The following is a 25,197-nucleotide window of genomic DNA, read 5'->3' as shown; positions in this document are numbered from 1 at the left end:
CAGTGAACACAAGCAAAATGCAGAGATGGACATGGGCTGTAGGGGACACAGTAGCAGGCGAGACCCCCATGAGCCCCTTTGCCACATCAGATGGGGGACCAGAGCAGGGTCTGGGGGACCTCAGGCCTTCCTTCATCAGGATGGAGGGAGTAACCCCAGCACAGGTGGCGGCGGGGAGGACCGCTTACCATCTTCATGGGCGGCGTGAGCACCACACCGTACAGGCGGATGAGGTTTCGGTGGTCGAGAGAGTGCATGGCGTTCACCTCCCGGATGAAGTCGTCCATGGCCTCGGGCTGGCTCAGCACGTCAGGCTTCAGGCACTTCACAGCCACACTCACCTGCCCAGAGCAGGGATGGCAGGGAGTCAGGACAGGCCCCAGGCCCCAAGCCTCGGAGCCAGCCTGCTCCTCCCTCCAACTCAGCTCAAATGTCCCAGCACAGATCTGCTCATCCGAGGGCCACGGCTGCCTTGGTCTGGTTGGGGGAGGGCAGCGGGCGGACCCCAGGGGCCATCCATGGCACCTCCCCTTCCTGGGGGGATGCCCAGCTTAAATAGCAAGCATTAGGTAAGAAACAACCAGTATGAGGATAGGATATTAAAATGTTATATTATAATATAGTCCTGGTATAAAAAAAAATGTTTTACATATAATGCCAAAACGCTAAGCCACTAAGAATAGTGGCCTCCCCTGGAGGAAGGGGACACTCGGTGAAGAGGCACGAGGGACGCTCTGCAGTGCTGCGTATCGTGATCTGGGCGTAGTTACCTGCCTCTGTGCGTAGGTAAAACCTCCCTGGGCTGTACACTGAAGACCTGTACGCTTTACCCCATACACGCTCTCTATCCCTCGGAGGAAACATTTTAAGCACAATACCAAGAGAAAGGACAAGATTTAAAAAGCATCCAAAATGTGTATCTTGAAACTAAATTCAACAAAATACCTGAGGGGGGAACAAGGCAGAAATACTGTGTTTCCTCTGAGGGGTGGGATTACAGGCACTTTTTTTTCTTAATTTTTAAATAGTTTCCAGACTTTTAGAATAAATACATTATTTTTGCAATTTAAAAAAGAAACAGATGTGTGTAGTTAAACTTGAGTGTGGACTCCAAGGCGAGCCACTCTGCAACCTGTCCCCAGTCGCTGTCGCGTCCCAGCAGAAGGGACAGTCCACCTTAGAGGGCAGAGGGGCCTGTCCCTTTGCCACGCCCACAGGACCCGGAAAGCTTACCGTCTTCCCTGAAGGGGCGTCCCACTCGCCCCTGCGCACCACGCCAAAGGAGCCATCGCCGAGCTTCTCAAAGAGACGCAGGTCCTGCTCCCCAATGAGGCAGGTGAGGCTCTGCAGGGGCCCCTCCCCGGCTGGGCCCCCAGGGGTGGGCGAGGTCTTCCGGAAGGTGCTCTGAGAGTGATGAGGAGGGAACTCAGCCTCCAGCCGCTTTCCACTGAATACCTGTTTGAAGGTAGCCAGGGGCAGATGGAACCCTGAGGCCCCAGAGCCAGTCCCTGAGTCCTGCCCCACTGCATCCTCAGCCAGGCCTCCAGATAGGTCCTGGCTTTGCCAAACTGCCGGGGGCCAGCCTGGCTGGTGGCCCACACCCCTTCCTGACCATACCCCCAAAAAGGAACCCACAGCCTTGTGTGGCTGCAGGGTATGTGCCAGGAATGGACTGACAAGCATGTAGCTGGTGGCTGCTGTGGCCCCACACCCAGCTGGGGTGGGGGGCTGGTCCTGGGACAGCCCGAAGCCAATCTAGGTGCCACCTTCTGCCCCGCCCGTCCCTCCCTGTACCCCTGCCCAGCACAGACTCCAGCCCTAACGCCAGCAGATGGGCAGGAGCCTGAGGGGCCCGCCACAAACACCTCTCTGTCCATTTTTAGCCCTGGCCCCTTCTCTGGGCTGCCCATTTGGCGCTGTCTGTCTCCACCCTCCCCAGGGAGTCGGCTGCCCTTCCCCCTGCCAGGGGAGGATAATTTGAGCCTGAGGTTGGATCGTGAGTGTGTGTGGGGTGCAGATGAAGCAAGGCCTTGCTGGGGAAGGACCTGGGAAGACAGCTGGATTTCTGGAGGGGTGCCTAGAGCTGAGGGCTGAGAAAAAAGGCAGATGGAAGAGAACTCTGCAGCCTGGGCTGGAGAGGGAAGGGGCCAAAGGTGAGGGGACAGAAGGAAGGAGGCTCTGAGGGTGAGAGCTGGCCCCTCTGTCTGAAGCGGCCACACCTACTCGGGCACCCAAAGCCTTGGCTTCCGGCTGCAGAGTCTGCCCAGCTGGGCCTCTGCCCCCAAAGCTGGCCGAGCCTTAGCTGCACAGCGGTCTCCAATCTGAGGGCCTCTTCTGGCCTGTCCCTCCTCCCAGTACCTGGAATCCCTTACATTTGTAAACAGTGTACAGCTGACAAGGACCCCCCCACCCCCGCCACAGCCCGAGTGAGGTGAGCTGGGCAAGCGTGGCCAGCATTGGTGTACTGAGACAGGCCTCCAGTCTGGAGAGGTCCACTGAGCAGCCCAGGAACCTCCTGTGAGCCGGTGGTAGATCCAAGACCCTGAATCCTGTCACAGCTCTTCCCTCCTGCCTTCACCCGCCCCAACACACTCAACCTTCCCTAAAACCTGGGCAAGGGACCAGGACAGTGTCCCCAGAAAAGGCCACAGGATCCCAAGAGACAGCCCCTTTGGCAGATCGCAGCCAGGAAATCTCTGCTGCCCAATCCCAGTCCAGCTGTTCTGCCCTGCCTGCCCCCCACCCCAGCCCCGAGGCCAGCAGTGGGGAGGGAAGGCCCTGGCTGCTTCACTTCCTCTCCCATTGTCTTCCAGACAATGGGCAAAGTTCCACTGAGTCAGACCAGGGACTCACCACGCCACAGACCCAAATTAGGGCAAAGGGGGGAGGGGAGGCTGTGGGGAAAGAAGCTGTCAGCAAAGCCAGTTGGCCAGAGACTGAGGAGGGTGGGGGAGGAGGGAAGAAAAACAAAGATGTCCTGGGTCCAGCCGGTCCCCACCACCCCATGCTGGACACCGGCCCTAACACTCACAGCAAGAGCTCACGTTCTAGTGCACTTGTCAACCAGCACCACGCGTAGCGGAAGGGGATGTGTAGCCATGGCTGCACACAGGCTACTCACGTGCTGTCTCTGGCGGAGACAGACACTCAGCCAGGCAGCTCTACAAGTACCCGGCCCGATAAGACCCTGGAGGAGGAAAGTCTGTACAAAGTGCGAGATTACGCTGCCTGGGAATGGGGGCGCTTCCTGGGACAGGCATGGGAACAGGCCCAGCTCACGCCCTGGACACCCACCTTGCTCATCCAGGACTTGCGTTTGCACACGGCCTTTCTCCTCTTCACAGCCTCCCACAGCCGCCTCTGGCCTGAGGGAGGGAAGGGGAAGCCCAGGCGGTTAAGGCTGCTCCCACCTGCAGGCGCCCTCGGTCCCCACTTCCGGATGGTGGTTCTTGAACTGGATGGCGGTGTTTAACCACCAAAATTGAACAGTGGTGTTGTTTTCCCAACTCTCAGGAACAAAGGAAATCGAGGTAATGGATAGAATTGTCCCAATTTTGAGTTTTTCTCCTATAAAATTTTATTATGTGACTGGCATCAGACACCAACTATCCAGGCCAACATGATGTCTAATTTAGCACATTAATACTTATTTAGCAATTTTAAGTTGAACGCGCGGGGAAGTATTGAATGTTCTACAAGGGACACTGATTTCTAGATGCTGCAACCACTACTTTTAGGATCAATACATAGAAAAGAAATGAGTTCAACTGATAGAGCAAATCATTGTGCCCAGGAAAGAGAAAGAGATGAGTTCACCTTAGAGCAGATCTTTGTGAGAAAGAAAGAGAAAAAAACTGATTAAGAGAGAATCAGCGAATCATCTGAGTTTTTAATCTTCTTTCTTCATACAGATCTCTGGACACAGACCCCTCGAGATCTTCAAACGGTGACCAGAACAGACTCGATTCTATGTGTATAGAGGAGAAGATGGAGGACATACACCCTACAAATGACTGAGCAAACACAAACGGGTGGCAGCCAGCGCTTTAAGCGAGACTCCTCCAGCTCCAATGCACCTTTGCAAGTGCAAACTGTGCTCTTGCGCTCACTGTGCGCGGCATCTACTGGGCCCCCTCCACCCCACCTCGGGGGCTCCTGGACAGGCAGGGAGAGTTCTCAGCTATGCCACCCCATGGAATAAAGGGGGGAGGGCTCTTCCATGTGGTTGGTGAGCCTGAACACAGGAGGTAAAGGATCAGTGGGGAAACGACGTGCACGGCCAGCGTCCCCACCTACCGGGCCGGCCCATGCCAATCTTCTCCAGGTCCTCATTCTTGACATACTCGAAGTGGGACAGGCGGGTAACATTGAGGTCGTCGCGGAGCCGCAGGAAGTACTGTTGCAGCTGCACCTCTGACAGCAGCTCCAGCAGCCAGCCTGTGCCCTCCTCCGGCTGCATGCTGCTGCTCCCCAGCCTCTGTGGGGAGGGAAGAATGAATCAGGGAGCAAGGGGTACAGGGAGGTAACAGGGAACCCTGCCCCGAGCTCACCCACATCCTACTATGCTGCTGCAGGGAAGGATTCAAACCACCTCCTTGCCCCCCAAAACAGTTGCACAGAATAGCCTGTAACTACCTGTCCCCCTTCCTGCTGGCAACAAGGGTAGAATTAGGGCAGTTGGTTAACAGCCCAGGCTCTGGAGTCAGGGTCTTACTCCCAAAATCTGTGATCTGTGGCCAAGTGACCTGAGATCAACCTCTCTGTTCTCAGGTTCCCCATCGGCTCAAACTCTCTTGGGGTCACAAGCCGTTTGAGAATCTGATGAAAACTATCACCTGGTATCTCTAGGAGAACTACACGTTTTTAATCATAAAGTTTTAATAAAAAATACGAGGCGGGGGGGTAGTGTGTCCCTTGAGATGCATCCATGGGCTCCCCACACCTGAGGGACCCCACAGGAAGAGCTGGGACTAGATGGGCTCCAGCTAAGTTCCTCCCAACGCCTCACACTGCCAGAGCCTCTCCCTCCAAACCAAAGACCACTCCACAGGCGCCCACTCCAGTGCCCACAGGGGCACAGTGAGTAGCAGCTAAGAGGGAGGGCTTCCAGGTGCCAGCTCAGAGAGGCAGCACTGCTCAGCTCCTGTCCATGGTTGTCATAACAGGCTGTGGCCTCGTGTTGTCAAAGCTTTCAATTTTTTTCAAAAAACACCGGAAACCTGAATTTATATGTAAAATCCTGCCATTAAAATTTTTTTGAAAAGGTAATATACGCACATGGTAAAATATTCAAAAGGCACACAAGAGCCATACTCTCATCCCCTCCCGTGTTACACAGCACCTCGCCCCCCATCCCTAAAGCTAGATGCCATTAATGATTTTTACGTATCCTTCAGACTTTGTTTTTCCCACACACAAATATTCACTCATGACCCACACCATTCTGTTCCTCGATTTCACTTAAGATTGTATCTTTCTCCTGACTTTTTAACTATGTCACCTAATTCAAGTTTGAAACACACACACACACACACACACACACACACACACACACTGTACTGGCCAAACAAAACACATATACAGGTCACAATCAGCCCAAATGCCATCGGTGAGTGACCTGTGACCTACACTCTCCTCCGCCCACAGAGAGGCCAACAGCACCCTCACAACGAAGCAGGCTGACCCACTGGACACCCAGCCCATCCCTGTCGAAGTAAGACATCTCAGAGCCAAGGGCGTGCCCAGTTCAGCCCCGTACCTGTGTTCAATACCCACTGAGGAACCAGGCAAGAGGGAAAAGGCCAGCTGCCCATGACCCCTCCTCCCCACCTCTGGGGTACAGAGGTGGCCTTGTACACCAGCTGTCATCACAGGTCACCCAAAAGAGCAGGCACTCGTAGCCCAGGCCCAGCGTGAGCCTCCTGCCCCCACAGTTCCCAGAGGTGCTGCCAAGCCAGTGCCAGGAGTTCAGCCTTTCGCAGGCAGCGCAGGGTAGTATAGTGACAAATGGGAATAAGAGGCCCTCAGTTCACAACCTGGCTCTTCCACCAAGGCGGCTGGGCCAGAGAAGGTTTCCAAACTTTAAGCCATAACCCTTTATCCAGATGGTTCTCACGTAGACTATACAGCCCCCTAGGGGGGTGTTTTGGTTGTCTCAACGTTGGGGGGCCACTAGTGGTTGGGGGATAAGAACACGAATTATCCTCTACAGTCTACGTACTGTCCCAAATCCCATACAACTCAATTCATGCAGGTGAAAAATGTGTTTGTCATCATAGGAACTTAAAATTGAAATCCATTTTACATGAACAAGAAAGCATTTCTGCAGTATTAATACACACCGTGTTTTCTTTGAATGGAACTACTGTGTAAACTGAGGGGAAACTGGTCTTTGCTTTGCTCAGAACTTAGCAAAAGTTGTTCATTATTCAAAAATATGTCGATGAACGCAACCCATCCGTATTACTCCACAGCTCTCCTCTCAGTCAGCACTCGTGGGTGCTGCCCCCACAGTGGCCCCGAGGCTTCTGGGGGCCGGCCTCATATGTCACAGAGTCCCGATGTGTTAGAATATTAGAATACAGGGGATGGCATAAGTACTTCCCATTTATTTCTCCATTACATTACAGGTGGCATTATGTTGACCGACAAGACACACATACACAGTAAATAGGTTGTACTTCTATTAATTTTACTTAATAAAAATAACACTTCAACTACCTTTACGACGTGCTGGGCACAGTTCTAAGCACTGAGCTGTTTTAACTCACTTATCCTCCACAAAACCATCTGTTACAAACAAGGGGTATGTGGGCTTAAGACAGCAGGGCACCACTGCTTTCCAGAAGAAAACCTCAACGGTGCACTGCTGGGTGGGGCAGGGCCACCGTGACTACCCTACCCTGTCCCCTGTCCCCGGAGCAGTGATCCCACCCCGACTGGCTCAGCCCCCAGATGGGGCTTACCACCAGGGTAAGCAATGTGAAGGTTCCCCCCCTTCTTTCCCAGGCCCCAAGTTCAGGGCTCCAGGCTCCCCCTTCCTACCCTCCCCTGGGGCAGGAGGCAGCCACTCCTGAGAACAGCTCAAAGCCATGCCCTGGTTGTCAGGGCTGAGGAAGACCCTGAGGCCCCTCACCTGAAAAGCCTAGTCCAGCCTGTTCCTTTTCCCTGAAACACCAGCTAACCAATCTCTCCCCGCTGCTCCCCAACCAGAGGCAACAGGGCCGCTCTGCGTGGGGCGTGTGTGGGAAGACTGAGGAGAAGACTGGGGAGAAGCAGGCAGGTTCCCCCAAGTCCAGGATGACCCTGGGTAAGTCCCTGCGTCACCCCGCCCTCCCCCTCCAGCCCGTTTCTCTGGGAGCACAGAGCACGGCTGCAGCTTCCCCTGCTCAGTCACAAGTCCTGCGTGTGCCTGGGCCTGCACACCTGTCTGACACATGTCGCGCTCGTGGCTGCACTCCTGTGTCTGACACATGCAGCTCGTGGCTGCATGCACACTTCCTGCAGACGCTTCCCTACCAGGAGCCAACAAGAATGCAACAGCAGCACCAGCCCCAGGGAAGAGGCCCCTAGGCCCAGACCCCCCTCCCACTGTCACACCCTCACAGGAGGTGTCCCTCAGCCATTCCCATTCCTGCTCTCTGCCCCTCAGTGAAATACTGGCTCTGAGAGGCTGATCCAGTCCCCAGCCAGCCTGCCCCAGCCCCCAACCCCCCACTCACTGTGTAGAGTCTTCGCCGTAGTCTGGCCAGGAGAGGGAAGGACAGCTCGAGGCCAGGAAACCGACGAGCTGGTGGCATCTCCACGGAGCTGGACCCCCTGACTGGCTCACCGGGACTCTAGCCTGAGAAGTGGGGGAGCAGGGACCTCACCTCCTGAATTTCAGGTTCTGTCCAGAAGGGAAGTTGGCCAGAGGTCTGTCTGCCCCAGGAGTCCCCAAATCTCACACCAGGGGTGGGAAATGGGGCAGAAGAATAGGGTGCACCCTTTTCTCTGCTGCACAGCTGTTTCTACAGCTGGCCAGTCTGGCAGGGAGCAGGTTCGCTCCTCTCTCGGTGAGCTGCAGCCTGGGTCCTCTGTCCCGGTTCTCTGTCTTCTCTCCAGTGCAGTGGTCACAGCTCCAGCCCTACTCCCTGGCTCCCCCACCCAACTGCCCTCCCTCCTTCCCTCCTCCCTCCCTCTCCAGCTGAGCAGCTCTGACACTGGCTGAAAAAGGACCTTTCTGAATCACTGCCAAGAGGGCGGCGGGAATGGGGGGACTCTTCCTCCCAGCCACCCGTGCTGGCCCCCCTGCCTCCCCATACACAAGGCCCCCTGTCTCTGGCTTCCACCCCAGCCCCCATAGTTGCAGACAACTCTCGGGATTTTAGGGTGGGGGCTATGTGAATCAAACAGCAATATACAAAGAGTGGTTACGGCCCCCAGATGGCTTATCTGGGGCTTGGAGGTTAGTACACAGAGTGAGGTGGGGTCTAGGACCCCAGCATCATTCAGGACCTTGCAGGCAGACCCTTCAGAGACCCGCCCCCAGCTCCCAGGCCAGCCTTGGCTAGGCGGCTCCTGGCTCAGGCCCTAATGTGGCCCTGTTACCCTGGTGCCCGACGGAAATAGGAGGCCGGCAGCCTGCCAGAGTGGGGCAGTCCAGCCAAGAGAGTGAGAGGGGGTGGGGGGGATAAGGAATCTCCACCCCCTCCCCTGGGGTTGCCTTGTCTTCTGCCCACAATGCCCAGGGTGTCTCCTCCCCAGACCAGCCAGCCAAAAATCCCAAAGCCCCCTCAAAACAAATATGCCCCTAGACCCTGCTGGGAATGCCCTCACCCCAAAGCTGCAGGATTCCAGGCTGTAGGATGTCCCTTGTCCAGCACTCACACACACAGACAACAGCCCCAGTGAAAAACTGGAGACACTCCATCAAGCCCCCGTGGGCCCCCCACGTTCCTGGAGCTGACAAATGATCCCTCTGCCCCTCCTCAAGGGCACCAGCTGCACTTACACCCCCCTCACTACAGCCCCCAGACACACCTGACAGCTGCAGGAAGTTCTCTCAGGCTCCCTCAGCACCCCCCACCCCCCAGCCATGCCCAGGGAGCCCCTGTTTCTTGTACACTGTTCTCTTGTCCCTATCCAGCTGGCCACCAGCTCTGGGAGCCCCAGCTGGCTGGTGGGGCAGGCAGATGGGGTAAAAGAGTTTTGGGGAGTCAGCTCCTCGGGCTCTCTTTCCAGACTCTCTCTCAGTGCCTGACCTGCCTGACCTCCCTTACAAGGAGGTACCCAAAGGGTCAGCTATTTCTCGTGGGACCCCGGTGAGGGGAGGGAGGACACACTCCAGCAATCCATCCCTCTTCCCTGTCAGTCATCCACACCCAGTTTGTGTCATCCAGAGCCAGTCAGGTGCAGCCTCCCTTCGGTCCCAGGGAATCACCAGTCTGAAGCTGGGGTCACAGATAATGGACGTGATGAGGTCAGGCTGAGGTCACGCTGGAGCTAACTTCCCCCCTAAACTCTGGCAGACAATGCCCACATCTCAGACAGAAAAGACAGAGATAGCTCCCATCAGACACCACCCTGAAGACCCAGGGACCTGACCTCATGGGACAGTTTAAGCAGGAGTAATCCCTCTTCTGCAAGATGGGGGCTGCTGGATCAGAATGGCCCAATTAAAAATTCTAGCCACCTCCTGAAAGATATGCCCCAAATCCACCAGAACCCCCATGCCTGACTGTCCCTCCGATGCCGGGTAAGAACAAGCCTCCGCAGCTTGCTCAGGAATCCAGCTGTGGGAGGCGGTGAGGAAAAGGAAAGCATGGTCAGGGGTCGGTGCTCAGGCCAGCTCTTGGACCTCTTCTCCCAGCCCTGGAAAACAGCCGCCACCTTTCTGCCCTGCTATGTCCTGTCAGCTACTGCCCTCTGCCGGCCAAGAGAGAAAGTTCTTGATCTCCAAGGGGAAGGGAAGCGGCCCTGTCATAAATCCGGTGATCATATTTTCTAAAGAAAACATTTGGCTTGATATGCATATTTGAAAAGCCAGTAAAGTGGCAATGTCCAAGGCACAGGGACTCAGTGCCCATAAAAGACTAAACCCAAATCCTAGCAGTGCTTCCGGGGCTCTCATGGGGCACTAAAGAAAGCCCAAAGGGCAGTTTAGTTGGGACCCAGGGGACCCAGAAACACCAAGGCAAATGTCAGCATCAGTAATTCACCACCACTGACTCCCCCACCCTCTCAACCCCCCACCACACCCATTCTCCTTTACCCAGGATCCATCCTGGGGCCCAGGAGCATAGACACCCCTCACTCTTGAAAGGCTGCTGCAGAAAGCAGGGCTGGGCAGTTAGCTCACCAGCAAATGATGGGGGCTACGGCTCAGGTATCTCACTGTTCCCCTGGCGTCTCCCATTACCTGCTGTCCCTCCTCGCCCCCAGTCAGGCGCTGATATGCAGCTCTCTCCCCCATGGAACCCAAAATCCTCGCGTTAGGGCCCGGGAGGGGGGCAGAGGCCTCCCGCAGCCCCCGCCCCCACAGCGGCACCAGCAGCGTCACTGCCCTGCGTCCTGAGAGGCTGGGCCTCGGGCATCCTCTAGAGGAGGGCAGGGCTGTTAACGCCTCAGCCAGGGGAGGCTCCACTCCTTGCCCCCCCCCTCGCCTGTCCCCCCCACACCCCACAGCCTCCCTACCACCACCAGCTGCCCACAGCCCCAGCGGTGGCTGGCCCCTCCCCCAACCCTGCCCCCAGTCTCCACTAACGAGGCGTCACCTCTCCACCGAGCCACAGGCCGACCCCAGAAAGAGCGAAGTGCTGAGCCCCGCCTTCACTGATCACAGACCAGAGCTCCCCTCAGCCCCTCGGCCGCCTCCAGGACCCCAGAGCTCCACAGCCACCAGTTTGGTCCTGGGGATTCAAGGGTCCCCATATTCCATAAGGGGGGAGGGTGTCCATCCAAAAAGGTCACAGAAGAGAAGCGCTCCCGTCTTAATTAGACCTGAGACCCCTCCCTGTAGACATCGGGGCGGAAGCCTATCCCTGCTCCTGCCCAGCTTCCACTGGGTTCCAAGAATGAGCCCCGCCAGGCTCCCTGCTACTCCGCTGTGCGCTCACTGCACCGTGAACCTGCCCGGCCGTGTGAGCCACGCCTCCGACACCCACCCCAGCCGCAGGCCTCTACTCAGCCAGGCCTTGGTATCTGCCTCCCCCACCCCCAACACAGCACTGGCTACACGCGGGGAGCTCCGGGCAGGGCCGAGGACTGGGGCTGACATTTCTGCCTCAGAAGGGTGCCCACACTCCCCGCTGAAGGAGCTGCTCCAACACCAGCCCATGCAGAACTGTCACCACCACTCAGGTGAGGCCACTGCTGGCGGAGGAAGTCCCGCTGCAGGGTCCCTGCTCTCTCTCCAGCTCCGGAGGCCTAGAGGCCCCCTGCGCACTGGTGTCTGAAGCACCCACTGACTCCACAGTACCAGGTATTCAGCGCTGAGCTCCGTGCACCTTTACCCCTTCCGGAGTTGGGGCAAGGAGGAGGGAAATGCTGTCTGTCTGTCTGTCTCTCTCACTCTACCTCTAGACCGAAGAAAGAGTCCCCAGGAGGGTACTACGTGAGTTCCCATAGGCTCACACTCGCCTCACAAGCTTCTTTTCCACCCTGAAGCATGCTGGGATGGGGGGTGACCCTGCCAGGCAGCAGGTCTACTCTAGGCAGAAGCTCCCCTGCATCTTACTGCAGCTACCGCAGAACTAGTTTTGGGAGCAGCTGTTAGAACCCAAAGTCAGGAGGCTGTGGAGAAAGAGACTGAAAACGCCAGGTCCACTCCTTCCCATCGTCGTGTGAAGGGTCTGATCCAAACAGTTCCTCCTTCCTGCGTTCTCCCTTCCGCCTCCCTCCTAAGTCCCCTGCCTCCTAATGCCATCGTAGTGTAAGACAGCCACACGGTCCAAACTGCCTCTAGGATTTGGGGAATCCAGCGCACACACACACCTCCCTGCTCTGTAACGTGCCCCCTTATCTCTAAAGGAAGCCGGCAGCAGCCAGGTACCAGCCTGCCTCTGCTGCCAGCTCCCCTCCCACAGCCTCTCAAACAGCACTAGTGAAGTGACAAATCCACCCTGAGGAGCAGACGTGACATGTAATTTCCGGCCAAGAGGATTTTTCCAAAACAATCTACCGTATTCTCGGGAATACGTGCCAATCCCCCTTCCGAGCCAGCCCTCTCACCTCTGCCCTCCCTTTTCTCACAGCCCTAGAGGGAACACAACAATTGGGGGAAGGGAGGGTGCTAGAGCTCCTCTCCTGGCCAGAGGACTATCTTGCCTCCACATGTCAGCCCCACCGAGCCCAGTCGGCCTCAACTCACCTCTGTGAGCGTGGCCAAAGCTTCTGGACCAAGTCCAGACTGGCTCCCCTCAGTATCTCATCCCAGAGGGAGCTGCACCAGGCAACCCCACACCTTGGGGTCATCCAGGTCTGACAGAGCACTGGTCTGGTGAGCAGGCTAGTCAGGGGCCCAGGGAGAGAAGGGGATGATTCAGACACATACCATAACTGTCCACACCCTCTCCATCACCAGGACACGGGGGCCCCACTCCCTCCCAGGGGAGCTTGGCAGCTGAGGTCCTGAGGCCAGGCAAGGCTGAGGCATATTTGCCAGCAGTGCTGGGCCTACCGGCCCCGAGTCCAGCCCTAAAGGCTCTTCAGCCATCTCCTTAACTACTGTAACAGTACTTCCTAAGACTTCTGAACGTGCCCTTCCTTTCTCAGTGGGTGCCCCTGGAGGTCATCTCCTCTCAGGCCACGACTCCCATTACCTCCATGCGCTGTCTGTCTCCATTTCTAAGCCCCTGAAGCTCTAGACCCACTTTTCCAGACATTTACAGGACAGCCTCACCAGGAGGATGCACAAGGACCACACATTCTGCATATCCAAACTGAGCTCATCATCACGCACGGAAAGCTAGCCAATGGCTGCTCCTGTCCCCTGACTGAAAACATCCCAAGCCAACACCAGCCACCCAGGTTAAAAACCTCACCTCTGCCCCCTCCTACATCCATCATCCTACCTTCTCCACTGGCCAGGCCACAAAATCTTGTTGTTTCTGCCTCATTATTCCTCCCATCAATACCACTGGGATCAAAGCCTCAAGACAGGCCTGAGCTGAAATCCTGGCTCTGTCACTTTCTAGTTCGGCAATTTGGGGGCAAATGACTTAACCTCTAAGCCTCAATCTCCTCATCTGTAAAAGGGGATAAATATTACCTCCTTCATAGAGTGCAGACTGAGTAAGATAATAGCACACTCAGCACAGCACCTAGCACATAGTTGCCGATGGCTATTACTGTCATCTGAACACAGATCTGAAGTCCCTCCCCTGCGTCCAGCCTTCTGTGACTGCTCACTGCGCCAAACCCAAGGCCATTCAGGATCCACTCCTCGCCTATTTGTCCAACTCCGTCTCTCACCATTCCCTTCAAATGCCTCCATGTTCAAACCGTCCAATACTTGCCCTTCCCTTGACCCTCTCTTCTTTCATTTTAACATCTCTGTGCTGTTCTCTGTGTAATACTCCTTCTCTTTGTCCACATGAACTCCTACACACCCAAGGCCCAAATCAAATCATTTCCTTTGTAAATTCCCCTATCCTACCCCCAAATGGTTATTTCTGCCATGCTTCTCAAGTTACTGTATTAACATAATATTTGAAAACAATAGTGGTATAAACACATAATAGTACATGTGGAAAACAGCCAAAATAATTAAAAATTGTAAATTATTCATCATGCTCTGATCCTTCAAGGCTCACTGTTCCTGTAACACTGTTAATACACAATTCTACTGAGGGAGTCCTACGCACACAACTCTACTGTGGTCTGGACATTGTAAAATAACCATCTGTTTATATCTGTCACCTTGAAGGCAGAATCTGTCGTGGCATCTGATCAAGAGTTTGCTGAAAAGGATTTCCAGCCTTCACGATGGACCGAGGAAAGGACACTGAGTTCTCCAGGGAGCGGGTACCAGCTCACTCCCCGTGGACACCAGGAATTAGCCTGTTGCGCTGCCGGCCATGGCTTTACTCCTTGCACTACCCCCACCCTTCACCATTACTTCAAAGCCAGTAAAGCAAGTACCTTCATGAGAAGAGAGGCTGCAAATCTCATCATAGCCACTCCTGTCCCAGACCCACTAAGCTACCTTGCTCCCACAAAGCCATTTCAGCCCTAGGACAGCGCGCTCGGTCACTCGGGCAGCAGGAGCCATGAATCAGCCGTCACCACGAAGGCTGCCTTCTCCAACTCTGGAGGGAGGGCTGAGGTACAGGATACCACATGATTGACGGGAAGGAAGTCTGGTTCGTCAGGCATACCAGCCTTAAGGAGAGAAAGAGGGGGGCACAGGGGAGTGACAGAGTGGGAAGGCAGGGCACAGAAGCAGGAAAGACACACAGATATCGGGACCCTCCTATGCCTCATTTCCTTTGATTCCAAAGGAGACAGAGGTGTAACTTCAAACCTGAAAGGAAAGGATCTGACTAAACAGCATGACACAGAGTCCCACACTGAATTCCACCCCACCCCACTGTACCAGCTTGGGGGTGAGAGGATTCTGGAGCGATCTCATGCTCTACCAGCTAGCCACTGGCACGCCCACGCTGACACCCAGAGACAGGACACTGACGCCCTCACACATTCCTGGAGCACCCCTCTCCCCCGCGCACACACACACCAAGCGAGTGTGACAGAGAATAAATTCCTACAGCTGCCTGGGTCTTGTGCACAGGCGCACCACGCACGCTGCGCTGCGGTGCCAGGGCTGGGACGCAGGCTGCTGCAGGGCCCTTCCGCTCGCCACTCCTCTGGCCCAGGCAGCGTCACGCACCAAAGCTCAGGAAGGGAAAAGGATGTAGTCCCCGCAACCAGCCACTCCCAGGGCTGCCCAGCTAGTTACCCAGCCTGCTGGCTCGGGCCTCACCCCACCCCCACCCCCTCATCCACAGCCTAGAGCTGAAGGGGCCTATTGTTAGGCCCTGAAGGTGGGGTGGGGGAAAGAAGCCAGAGCTGTGAATTGTACAGCATTTACTCTGCAAGAAGGACTGCTCATCCCTTGGGGACCACAGCCACACCAGAACCCTGGAAGCTAGAAATGTCCAGTGTAGGGCAGGTTGCAGGGCCCAGGAGAGGAGTCTGAACCTGGAAGTAAGAGAAATGGCAGGCACTTTACGGTATTTCAGACACCTTACATTCTACAATATCCTGCCCACCCATTTTTGCGACAGAGAAACTGAGACCCTAAAAGAGGAAGAGACTTGCGTGGTCCACAGCATTAAGAACCTGTCATGAGGAATGGATCTCCAGGAGCTGGAGGCTGTCAACAGTCCAGAGTGGTGGCAATTCTCTTCTGGCCACGGAGGGGAGCCCTGCCAAAGTCAGGGCCTAGTAAAGGTCAGCTGCCCCAGCAGGAGACCCAGCAGACAGAGGACAGGCAGAGACAAGAAGCCAGTGTTCTCCACACCCGGCTGGCCCTTGGCTCCAGCACTCCCAGGATGTACAGCTGCTGCAGGGAGAGACCAGACCAAACCTTTCACCCATACCCCTCCTTAGTCGCTCACCATGGTCCTATGATGTGCTAGGGTTTGGGGGACATAAAGCAGGAGAAGTCATGGTGCAGGTTCTTTACTAAAAGCTTTGTCTTCATTGACCGATTAACCCCCGCCCCTTACTACCCTACACTAGCCCCGTTTTACAGATAAGGCAATTGTGGCTCTGGAGAAGTGAGCAGGGGCACCCAGAAAGGAAGAGATGAAGCCAGGATTCAGTCCATATACAACTGTGCACTGCATTGCTTGGCTCAAGGAAGCAGGACGATGGAGGGCAAAGCTGGAGTCTTATTTGTTAAATATGCCGATACTGAATGAATTCATGGATTTGGTGAGGAAGTTTAAAAGATGGGGCAGAGGTTCCAGGGAAAGACAGTAAATTGCAAACATGCACATAATTTTACTCCTTCCCAAAACCCCACCAATACTATAACTTAAAAAGAAAAATGTTTTGAATGGCAGAAGTCCCTAAGGATGGAAAGAACAGTAGAGACCATCACTACAAAACTTTGGAAGCTGGAAAACAGATAGACCAGTGACAACCGAGAGGATGTGGTCTCCGAAAACTAGAGCGTAAACCAACAAAGGCGAAGACACAGGATACAGGAAAGCAGGAGCTACAACCCAGAAGGGCTGTGAAGGAAATGCCCAGGCTGCTGACGGGAGATCCCAGGAGGACAGCTCAGCATCAGGGAAAGAAAGCAATCAGTCCATGCACGCTGCTTCGGGACACATGGCTCTGAGACTTTTTCCAAAAGGTGAATTTGATAGAATACCTGATTGAAATGACATCTTGAGAAATTTCAACAGCTACTGGAGAGTTTGACTAATTGAAAGGTACATAGAAAACTAAGCAAACAAGAAAAGCAACTCCAGAGAGAACAAAAAGTTATGTAGGAAAGGAAAACTGATCACAGTTTATTAGACCATAACAACGTAGACATGGAGAGTAGATTGATGGGAAAAAAATGAGATAAATCTAGAGTGGATGGACTGAAAAATGGGAAGGGTTAAAGGGTGGAAGGGTGGGAATGAGGGAATTAAAGTCAAATCCTCATCTGTGACCACGATGGAATAACAGATCAGATTGAACCTCCTAACTGAAATAACAACAAAAAGGACAACACATACAAAATGGTTTTCAAGACACCAGACATCATATCATGAAACAAAGGACAGTGATACCTGTGAGACAGAAAACAAAGGAGCTCAGCCCTACAGTTGGGTTTCCAAGCTACACTACAGAGAAGGAAACCAGTCAGATCCCAAAAGACTCCCTGAACTGAGGAGAAGGAACTGAGAGTCTGGGGAGACTCAGGTGGCCAGAGTCCACAGAACAGAGACTCAGAGAAGAGAGAGCACCACAGAGGTCTGTAAAGGGTCCCCTTGAATATTCAGCTGAGTACTGATCATCACATGAATGAAACTACCTAAGGTTGGGGGGAAAAAATAACCCCAACAGGATTACAAGTAACAGTGCCTGGTGCTCACAAGGCTGGAAAAAGTGCCTATTTCTAACAGCCAGACTGGAAAAGCTAGGCAATGGGTAGAACACACAAACGGGTCTTGCCTCAGCAGTGGGGAATCATTAACCCTAGACTGAGCACAGCTCTGGTCCCACCTAATGAATTTTAAAAACAAGACCCAAGAGGATCATACTGTTTCCAAGTAACTACATCCCAGAACAAAGCTTAAGAATATTTATAGGAATAGAAAAATGCACAGCAACCAACAAGGTAAAATTTACATTGTCTGGCATCCAATGAGAAATTACTAGACATGCAATGAAGCTTTATCTCCATAGTGAGGAGATAAAGCAATCAATCAAAACGAACCTAGAAGCGACACACATTAGACTTAGACAAAAACAAACAATTATAACTATATTTTTAAAGACTATAATTGAACTTCTAGTATAAAAACCATACTGTAGGAGATAGAAAAAATAAACTGAATGGAATTAAAGGTAGATTAGACACTGCTAAAGAAAAACTTGGTGAACTTGAAGACAGTATTAGAAATTATCCAAAATAAAACAGAGTAAAAAAGATTCTTTTTTAAACGAACAAAGCGTTGGTGAGCAGTGAAACAATTTCAAGTGGCCCAACACACACACACACACACACACACACACACACACACACACACGTGGAGTTCCTGAGGAAAAGAGAGAGGGGAACAAAAAAAAATATTTGAAGAAATAATGGCTGAAAAATTTCCAAATTTGTTGAAAACTTAAGCCCACAGACTCAAGAAGTTCAGTGAACTCCAAGCACATGAAGGAAACTACACCAACATACCTCATAATCAACTTGCTCAAAATTCGTGATAAAGAGAAAATCTTAAAGAGTAGCTGGGGAGGGCGAGGGAAGATGTTATATACAGACAAAGATAAAGATGACAGCAGATTGTTTTGCAGAAACAACAGAAATGAGAAGACAGTGTCACAACGTCATTAAAGTACTCACGGAGAAAACTAACGAGAATTCAATTCCAACGGAAATATCCTTTTTTATTGTTAGTTCATGTTTTTTATTAACCCATATTCAATTACTTGCCTTCCAGTTTGTTGAAGCAATAGGTCAGATGATATTTGCCACAAAAATGTCTGTCCAAATGGCTATCCATAAAAACTTCAGCACCACATTTATGTGAAGGGCACTCCCGACGAAGGCAACTGATTTTGCCATCCTCATCAACCTTGTAATATTAACCTCCTTTCTGTTTTGCTTATTCTTCCTGGGAGTAGTGTAAGACGTCTTCCTTTTCTTAGCACCGCCACAAAGTCTCAACACAAGATAAACAGTGGACTCCTCTGGAAAGCTGTAGACAAAGTACGTCCACCTTCCAGTTGCTTGCCAACAAAGATCAGTCTCATCAAGAGGAATTCCTTCCTTACCCTGGATCTTAGCCTTTACATTTTCTATTGTATCTAAGGGCTCAACCTCAAGAGTGATGATCTTCTCCATAAGGGTATGATGAAGCAGAAAGTGGAAACATCTTTTTAAAATAAAGGTGAAAGAAACTTTTTAAACATACAAAAGCTGAAAGAATTCACCATCAGCCGGTAGACCTACACTACAATAAATGTTAAAGAAGTCCTTCAGACAGAAGGAAAAACAAGACCATATAGAAATATCAGTCTATGCAAAGAAATTAGCAGCACTGGAAATGGCAACTACATGGCTAAATAGTTAAGATAGTTTTCTTATTATTTAAATTACTTTAAAAGGTAAATTGACTGTTTAAACAAAAATAATACCACTGTAGTGTGGGGTTTATAACACGTATACCATGTTTCCCTGAAAATAAGACCTAGCCGGACAGTCAGTTCTAATGTGTCTTTTGGAGCAAAAATTAACATAAGACCCGGTCTTATGTTATAGTAAAATAAGACCGGGTTTTATATTAATTTTTGCTCCAAAAGACGCATTAGAGCTGACTGTCCGGCTATGTCTTGTTTTCTGGGAAACACGGTAATTTTTTATACTAACAGCATAAAAGGAGGAGAGAAATGAAAATATCCTATTTTAAGGCTCTTATACTAATATCACTTGAAAATAGACTACAAGTTAAAGATGTATATTATGAATCCTGTAGACAATACAAAAAAGAAAACTATCCTCATAAACACGGATACAAAAATTCTTCACAAATTCTTTAACAAACAGAATCCAACAATATATATAAAGAATAGTATATCATGACCAAGTACCGTTTGTCTTAGGAATGTAAGGTTGTTTTAACATTTGAAAATCAATCAATGTAATTCAACATATTAAAAAAACTTTCAAAAAAGGAAATCCTACGATCATTTTGATAAACACAGAAAAAGCATTTGACAAAATCTAACATCCATTCCTATCAAAAATCTCAGTGAAGTAAGAATAGAAAGGAGCTTCTTCAACCTGATCAAGATCATATATGAAAAACCTCCGGCTAGTAGTATCACGCGTAAGTAAGGGTGAAAGACTGAATGCTTTCTCCTGAAGATCAGGAACAAGGAACCTAATGTTCTGTTCAACATCTAGAGGATACAGACAGTGCAATCAGGCAAGAAAAAGAAATAACAGGCATAAAGATCAGAAAAGAAGTAAAACTATCTTTACTAGCTGATGACATGACAGTTTATGTATAAAACCCAACGGAAGCTACAAAAAAGCTACTAGAATAAGTCAGTTTAGCAAGGCGGCAAGATTCAAGGTCAATATATAAAAACCATATTTTGTATTTATATATATAAACAAACAATCGGAAACTGAAATTTGAAAAAATAATACCATCTTATAGCAGCATTACCGACAATAGCCAAAAGGCAGGAGCAACCATCTACGGATAAATAATCAAAATGTGAAATATTCATACAATGGATTATTATTCAACCTTAAAAAAGAAAATTCTTACACAACATGGGTGAAAACTGAATACATTATGGTAAGTGAAAAAAGCCAGTTACAAAAGGACAAATACTGTATGATTCTACTCCTATGAGGTATTTAGAGTAATCAAATTCATAGAGACAGAAAGTAGAATGTGGTTGCCAGGGGCTGGGGTGGAGGGAGAAATGGAGTTATTGTTTCATAAGTATAGCGTTTCAGTTTTGCAAGATGAAAAAAGTTCTGAAAATGGATAGTGATGATTGTTGCACAACAATATGAATGTACCTACCACTACTGAACTGTACACTTAAAAATGGTTAAAATGGTAAATTTTATGTTATGTATATTTTATGACAATTAAGATGAAAAAAAATTTAAAATAAATAACTGAATTATCATTAAAAATACCATTTACAACAAGTACTAAAAATATGCAATACTTAAGGATCTATCTGACAAAAGATGTGAAAAATCTATACACTGTAAACTACACAACATTGGTAAAATTCTTTAAAATCTAAATAAATAAGAGATTTATATTGTTCATGGGTCAGAAGGTTTAATACTGTGAAGATATCAATTCTCCCCAAATTGATCTATAGATTCAATGCAATCTCAATCAAAATCCCAGGTTTTTTGTAGAAATTAACAAATTGCTTCTAAAATGCATACAGAAATGCAAAGAACCTAAAATAACTAAAGCAATTTTGAAACGGAAGAACAAATCAAATCTTACTCTGATTTCAAGACTTAACTATAAATCTACAATGATCAAGATAGTGTTGTACTATCTTGTAAAGATAAAGACAAATAGATCAATGGAACAAAACAGTCCAGAATTAGGTCTACATATATACAGACAACTGATTTTCGACAAAGGTGCAAAGGCAATTCCAGATAGAAGTCTTTTCAACAAATGGTGCTGGAACAACTGGATCTCCACATGCAAAAATACTGAACTGCAATTCATACCTTACACCATACACAAGAATTAACCCAAAATGGAGAACCCATAACTATAAAACTTCTAGAACAAACATAGGAGAAAACCACTGTACTTTGGGTTAGGCAAAGATGTCTTAGACATGACACCAAAAGCACAATCTATAAAAAAATAAGTTGGTAAATTGGAGTTCATTAAAATTGAAAACTTCTGCTCTTCAAAAGACACTCTTCAGAGAATTAAAATGCAAGCCAGAGCATGGAAGAAAATATCTGCAAATCATATATCCAACAAAAAGCTTATATCCAGAATATATAAAGAACTTTCAAAATTGTGAGAAAAAAACAAACCCATACAATTAAAAAATGGGTAAACAATTTGAATACACACGATTAAAGATATACAGATGATGAATAAGGACATGAAAAGATGCTCAACAACATTAGTCATTAGGGAAATGCAAATTAAAAGCACAATGCGATGCCACTACATACCTATTAGAATGTCTAAAATTAAAGAGACCAATCACACCAAGAGCTGACAAAGAAGTGAACAAACGAACTTTCATACACAGCTGGTGTATGTAAAATGGAACTACTTTGGAAAACAGCCTGGCAGTTTCTTAAAAGTTAAATGTACACCTACCATACATCCACTCTAGTCCTAAGGATTTACCCAAGAGAAATAAAAAGCCTTTGTTCATACCAAGACTTACACAAATATTCGTAGTTTTATTTGTAATAACCAAAAACTGAACATAACCCATCAACAGGTAAATGGATAAACAGACTATGATCTACAGATAATGGAATACTACTCAGAAATACAAAGGAATGAGCTATTGATATTCACAACATGGATCTCAAAATAATTATGATGAGTGAAAAAACCCAGGCAAAAAAAGAGCACATGCTGTATAATTCCATATACATAAAATTCTAGGTTATGTGAACTAATGAATAGTGACAGAAAGCAAACCAATCTATTATCTGTGGAACGGGGATGGCAACGGAGGGGTGGGAGTGAGGGATTACAAAGGGGCCCAAAAAACTTTTGAGGGTTTGGGAATAATGAATATGTTCATTATCTTGATTGTGGTGGTGGTTTCATGGATATATACATATGTTAAAACACTAAGTTATATTTTAAATATGTTCCATTTACCTTATGTCATTAGACCTCAATAAAACTATTATTAAAAACAAAAACAAAAAAAGCACTTCATCTTCCAGAATAAAGCACAAGGTAGGGGATAATCATGGGTTTAAGGGCCAGAGCAAAACATCTGGGAGTACAGGTCCCTCCTCCCCTACATCTGCCAGCCAGGGCTGCTGGGGAAGTGGGTACCAGGCTGGCAAAGAAGGGTCTGAGCCCTCTGCACTCGGGACACAGCAGGGAAAGGCACGGCCCACAGCACAGACAAGCCCAGACATGTTTGCTTGCCTCAAGACGTTACACAGCAGGTAAGCAGTCTAAATCCAGACCTGTCAGAGTCCTTCTCATCTTCATCCACCACAAGTTCAAAAAAGTCCACCTGAAATAGGGTGATGATATGTGCTGTGTGTGTATTTAAACAGGCAATTCAATTCTCTCTGCACGGAAGCCAGAGCGCCAGACCCAGTCTGGTCATCCCAGAAGAGCCAGGCGCCCTGGACACAGCACCTGAACTCCGGGTGCATGAGTGTTTGGGGTGGCAGTGAGACAGGCAAGCGTGGGATGAAGCTGACAAACGGGTTTGGGTTTGAGTCTGAGTGAGGGAGGAGCAGGCTAACCGGCTCCTCTAGCACCATCCCAGCAGCTGCCTGGCTGCCTGCCTAGAACGTCACCACCACTCGCTCTGTCTCTACAGGAGAGGACTATCTCCACCCAGTCTGCTTCACACAGGGGTTTGGGGACCATGTGACTCAGAGCCACACCTTGGGCTGGGGTAGAGATGGGGCCCATGTAAGGTCCTGAGGCAGGCAGCAATTCTGAACACCTTCCCCCTAGCCCCCAAGGGACAGTACCAGATAAGAGGGGAACAGCCCTAGTCGGAGGAGGCCCAGAAGCTGGCCAATCAAGCCCCTCGGGGCCAGGAATGTGTAGGCCTGGCACCCAGGCCACGAGGGAGTCAACAGGAAGCCAAATCTAGCCCGCACCCCTGTAAATACCACCTCTAGGCTGGGCGAGGAGCTGGCCCCAGCTGGTACAGAACCCATGATGCCACAGCTGCCCATCTGTCCACCTCGAGTGGGTGGGGCTGAGGTCTGGAACACAGAGGATGCCCAGAGTCCAGCGGTGCAAATACCTCCTTCTCTCCCATCCCTTTCAGGCCGGGGTCCTGAGAGCCCATAAGGAGACAGACTCACTCCCCAGTAGCGCTCCACCCTTCTGCCCACTAGTTATCCTTGGCTCTGGGCCCTCAGTATTAATCAACTGTGACAAGAAGGTGTGGCGGGAGCAGGTCAGGCTCGTGCCCAAGGCACTGACTGCCATACTCACACCTCAGCTCACGTGGCCAACAGGGCTACAAGATAAGGCCCTGTTAGCGCAATGCTGCCCTCTTCCCTTTTTTAGAATGTGGTTTTGAGGACTTAAGGCAACAACCTATGCTGATAGCACCATCCCAGCTATGGCACCGAGGCACCCCTAATTCCACAGATAAACAGGTGGAGGGGTGACTACTTCCTCTGCAACCTCAGGCTGGGGCTACCCCTCTCCTCCTTCTGCCCAGGCCTGGCAGCCACCCAGGCAGTCTCACCTCCAGTCTAGACTCTAAGGAAATGCCCCATCACTCTAGCTGGCATATACAGCACTGGAGGGAGGGTTCCTGCCTGGCTGTTGTGAAAACTGCACTGCTTCCTCCCTCCCCAGACTTAAACACAGGGCAACGAACAAAGGCAGTTTAGAGACCACTCTCTCCTGAGGTAACTGCAGCCCCCCTGCTTCCAAACATACCAATTCCAGCTGAGAACAGAAATAGGGCTTCCTTACCTGCTGCCTTCTGTTGCCTCCCTGTAGACACAGCTTCGATGATGTCCAGGCTGAGGTGGCAGAACACGATCCAGCAGGACACTGCCTGCACTCGGGCAGTGGCTCCCAACGCTCTCAGGTTCACAGCGCTCTTCTGCTCCCCACTCCCCAAACTCCTACATTTTGCCCTCGGTTTGGCCCTAGGGCGTTACTGGCTCGACATCCAGCCTGTAGGTTACCACCTCCTCCTCCGCCGGCGCCTCCGGATCCTGTGCCCCTCAGGGGCCGCCTCTCCCTCCTGGGACCTCTTCCCGTCCAGGTATGTTTCTTGGACAGCCAGCACCACCTGTCCCTCCTGCACCCCGGGCAGCCAATTTGCTTCCTGCACCCCTAGGCGTCCCTCCCCCTCAGGCCCCTGGGGCCCCACAGGCCGCGCCCTCCCCACCACCTCGAGTCTCCCTCGGCGAGTAGGGACCTCTCCTAGAACCACCGCCTCCCGTCTGTGGTGCCCGCAGCTCTCCCAATAGTGCTCACCCTGCTCCCCGGAACTTTCGAGCCCCTCCCCGCGCTCCCAGGAGCGGTCCCCGAACTCGGACAGCTGCAGTGGCCTGCGTGAGCTCCCCTCCCCCCGCTCCTGCACCCCGGCGCGGGCCTCCCCCCGCTCCTGCACTGCGGGGATGCCGCCTCCCTTCTCCTGGTACTGCTTGTGGGGCCCCAGCCCCTCCTCCTGCACCACAGGCCAGCTCGCGGAGCCCGTCCACAGCGGCGGGCGCCTCCAGTCCGCGCCGTCTGGCGGCCCCCACACCACCCCCAGGCTGGGCTCGTGGCCGCGGCCGCCCCGCTCCTGCACCCCCGGACCCACCCCGCCTTCCTCCTGCACGGCCGGACCCACGCCCCCCTGCTCCTCCACGCCGAGCTTCAGCCCGCGGAGGTGCTGCGGGCCCCAGCTGAGAACCCCGACCCGCTGCGGCTGCTGCTCTGGCAGCGCTGGGCTGAGCCCACCACGCTCCTCCTGCGCGCCCCGCCTGGGGTCCCCCGCCCGCACTGCCCAGCGCACTCGCTTGCCCCCCAGAGGCCGCGCGGTCCCGCCTCTCCAGATGGTGCTGCCCTCCGCGCTCGCTCACACCGTCCCCCGCCCGCTCCTTCCGCCCCGTCCCCCGGGGAAGGGGGCTGCGGGGTCGCGTCCCCTCCGCTCCGCTGTCAGCCCGACGTCCCCGTCACGCCTCCCCGCCCTCGCCTCCGGGCGTCGACGTCCGCCCACCGGGCGCCGCGCCCTGCGCCGGCCCCCGCAGGTGCTGCGGCCCCGCGCGCCGGCCCGCGAGCCAGGAGCGCCCGC

The 25,197-nt window shown here is 51.6% G+C and overlaps 1 protein-coding gene and 1 pseudogene across 17 annotated transcripts in view; both read right to left on the bottom strand.

Moving 5' to 3' along the window:
* TNK2 (tyrosine kinase non receptor 2) overlaps positions 1 to 25,197 on the bottom strand; it is a 39,564-nt gene extending 14,367 nt beyond the window's left edge. For 2 of the 17 annotated variants that reach the window (XM_019723631.3, XM_074330294.2), the window contains exons 1-5: positions 10,400 to 10,557; positions 4,297 to 4,477; positions 3,295 to 3,365; positions 1,234 to 1,455; positions 189 to 341 (exon numbers count right to left, since the gene is read on the bottom strand). In XM_019723631.3, the coding sequence (XP_019579190.2) occupies positions 189 to 341; positions 1,234 to 1,455; positions 3,295 to 3,365; positions 4,297 to 4,477; positions 10,400 to 10,453 (681 nt within the window). In that variant the 5' untranslated portion in view covers positions 10,454 to 10,557. Of the gene's footprint in view, positions 1 to 188; positions 342 to 1,233; positions 1,456 to 3,294; positions 3,366 to 4,296; positions 4,478 to 7,721; positions 8,106 to 10,399; positions 10,560 to 11,458; positions 11,590 to 22,352; positions 22,444 to 23,882 lie in introns of those variants that run through there. The other 15 variants (XM_019723637.3, XM_088794422.1, XM_019723629.3 and 12 more) reach the window with 13 other exon arrangements.
* On the bottom strand, positions 14,161 to 22,344 carry LOC141571108 (ubiquitin-ribosomal protein eS31 fusion protein pseudogene; annotated as a pseudogene).

The sequence above is a fragment of the Rhinolophus sinicus genome, chromosome 17, assembly GCF_057876585.1.
Source record: "Rhinolophus sinicus isolate RSI-liver-muscle chromosome 17, RSI-T2T, whole genome shotgun sequence".
In the NCBI taxonomy this organism is placed as follows: domain Eukaryota; kingdom Metazoa; phylum Chordata; class Mammalia; order Chiroptera; family Rhinolophidae; genus Rhinolophus; species Rhinolophus sinicus.
Note: the sequence above shows the minus strand (reverse complement) of the source record. Positions and strands in the feature narration are given on the sequence as shown.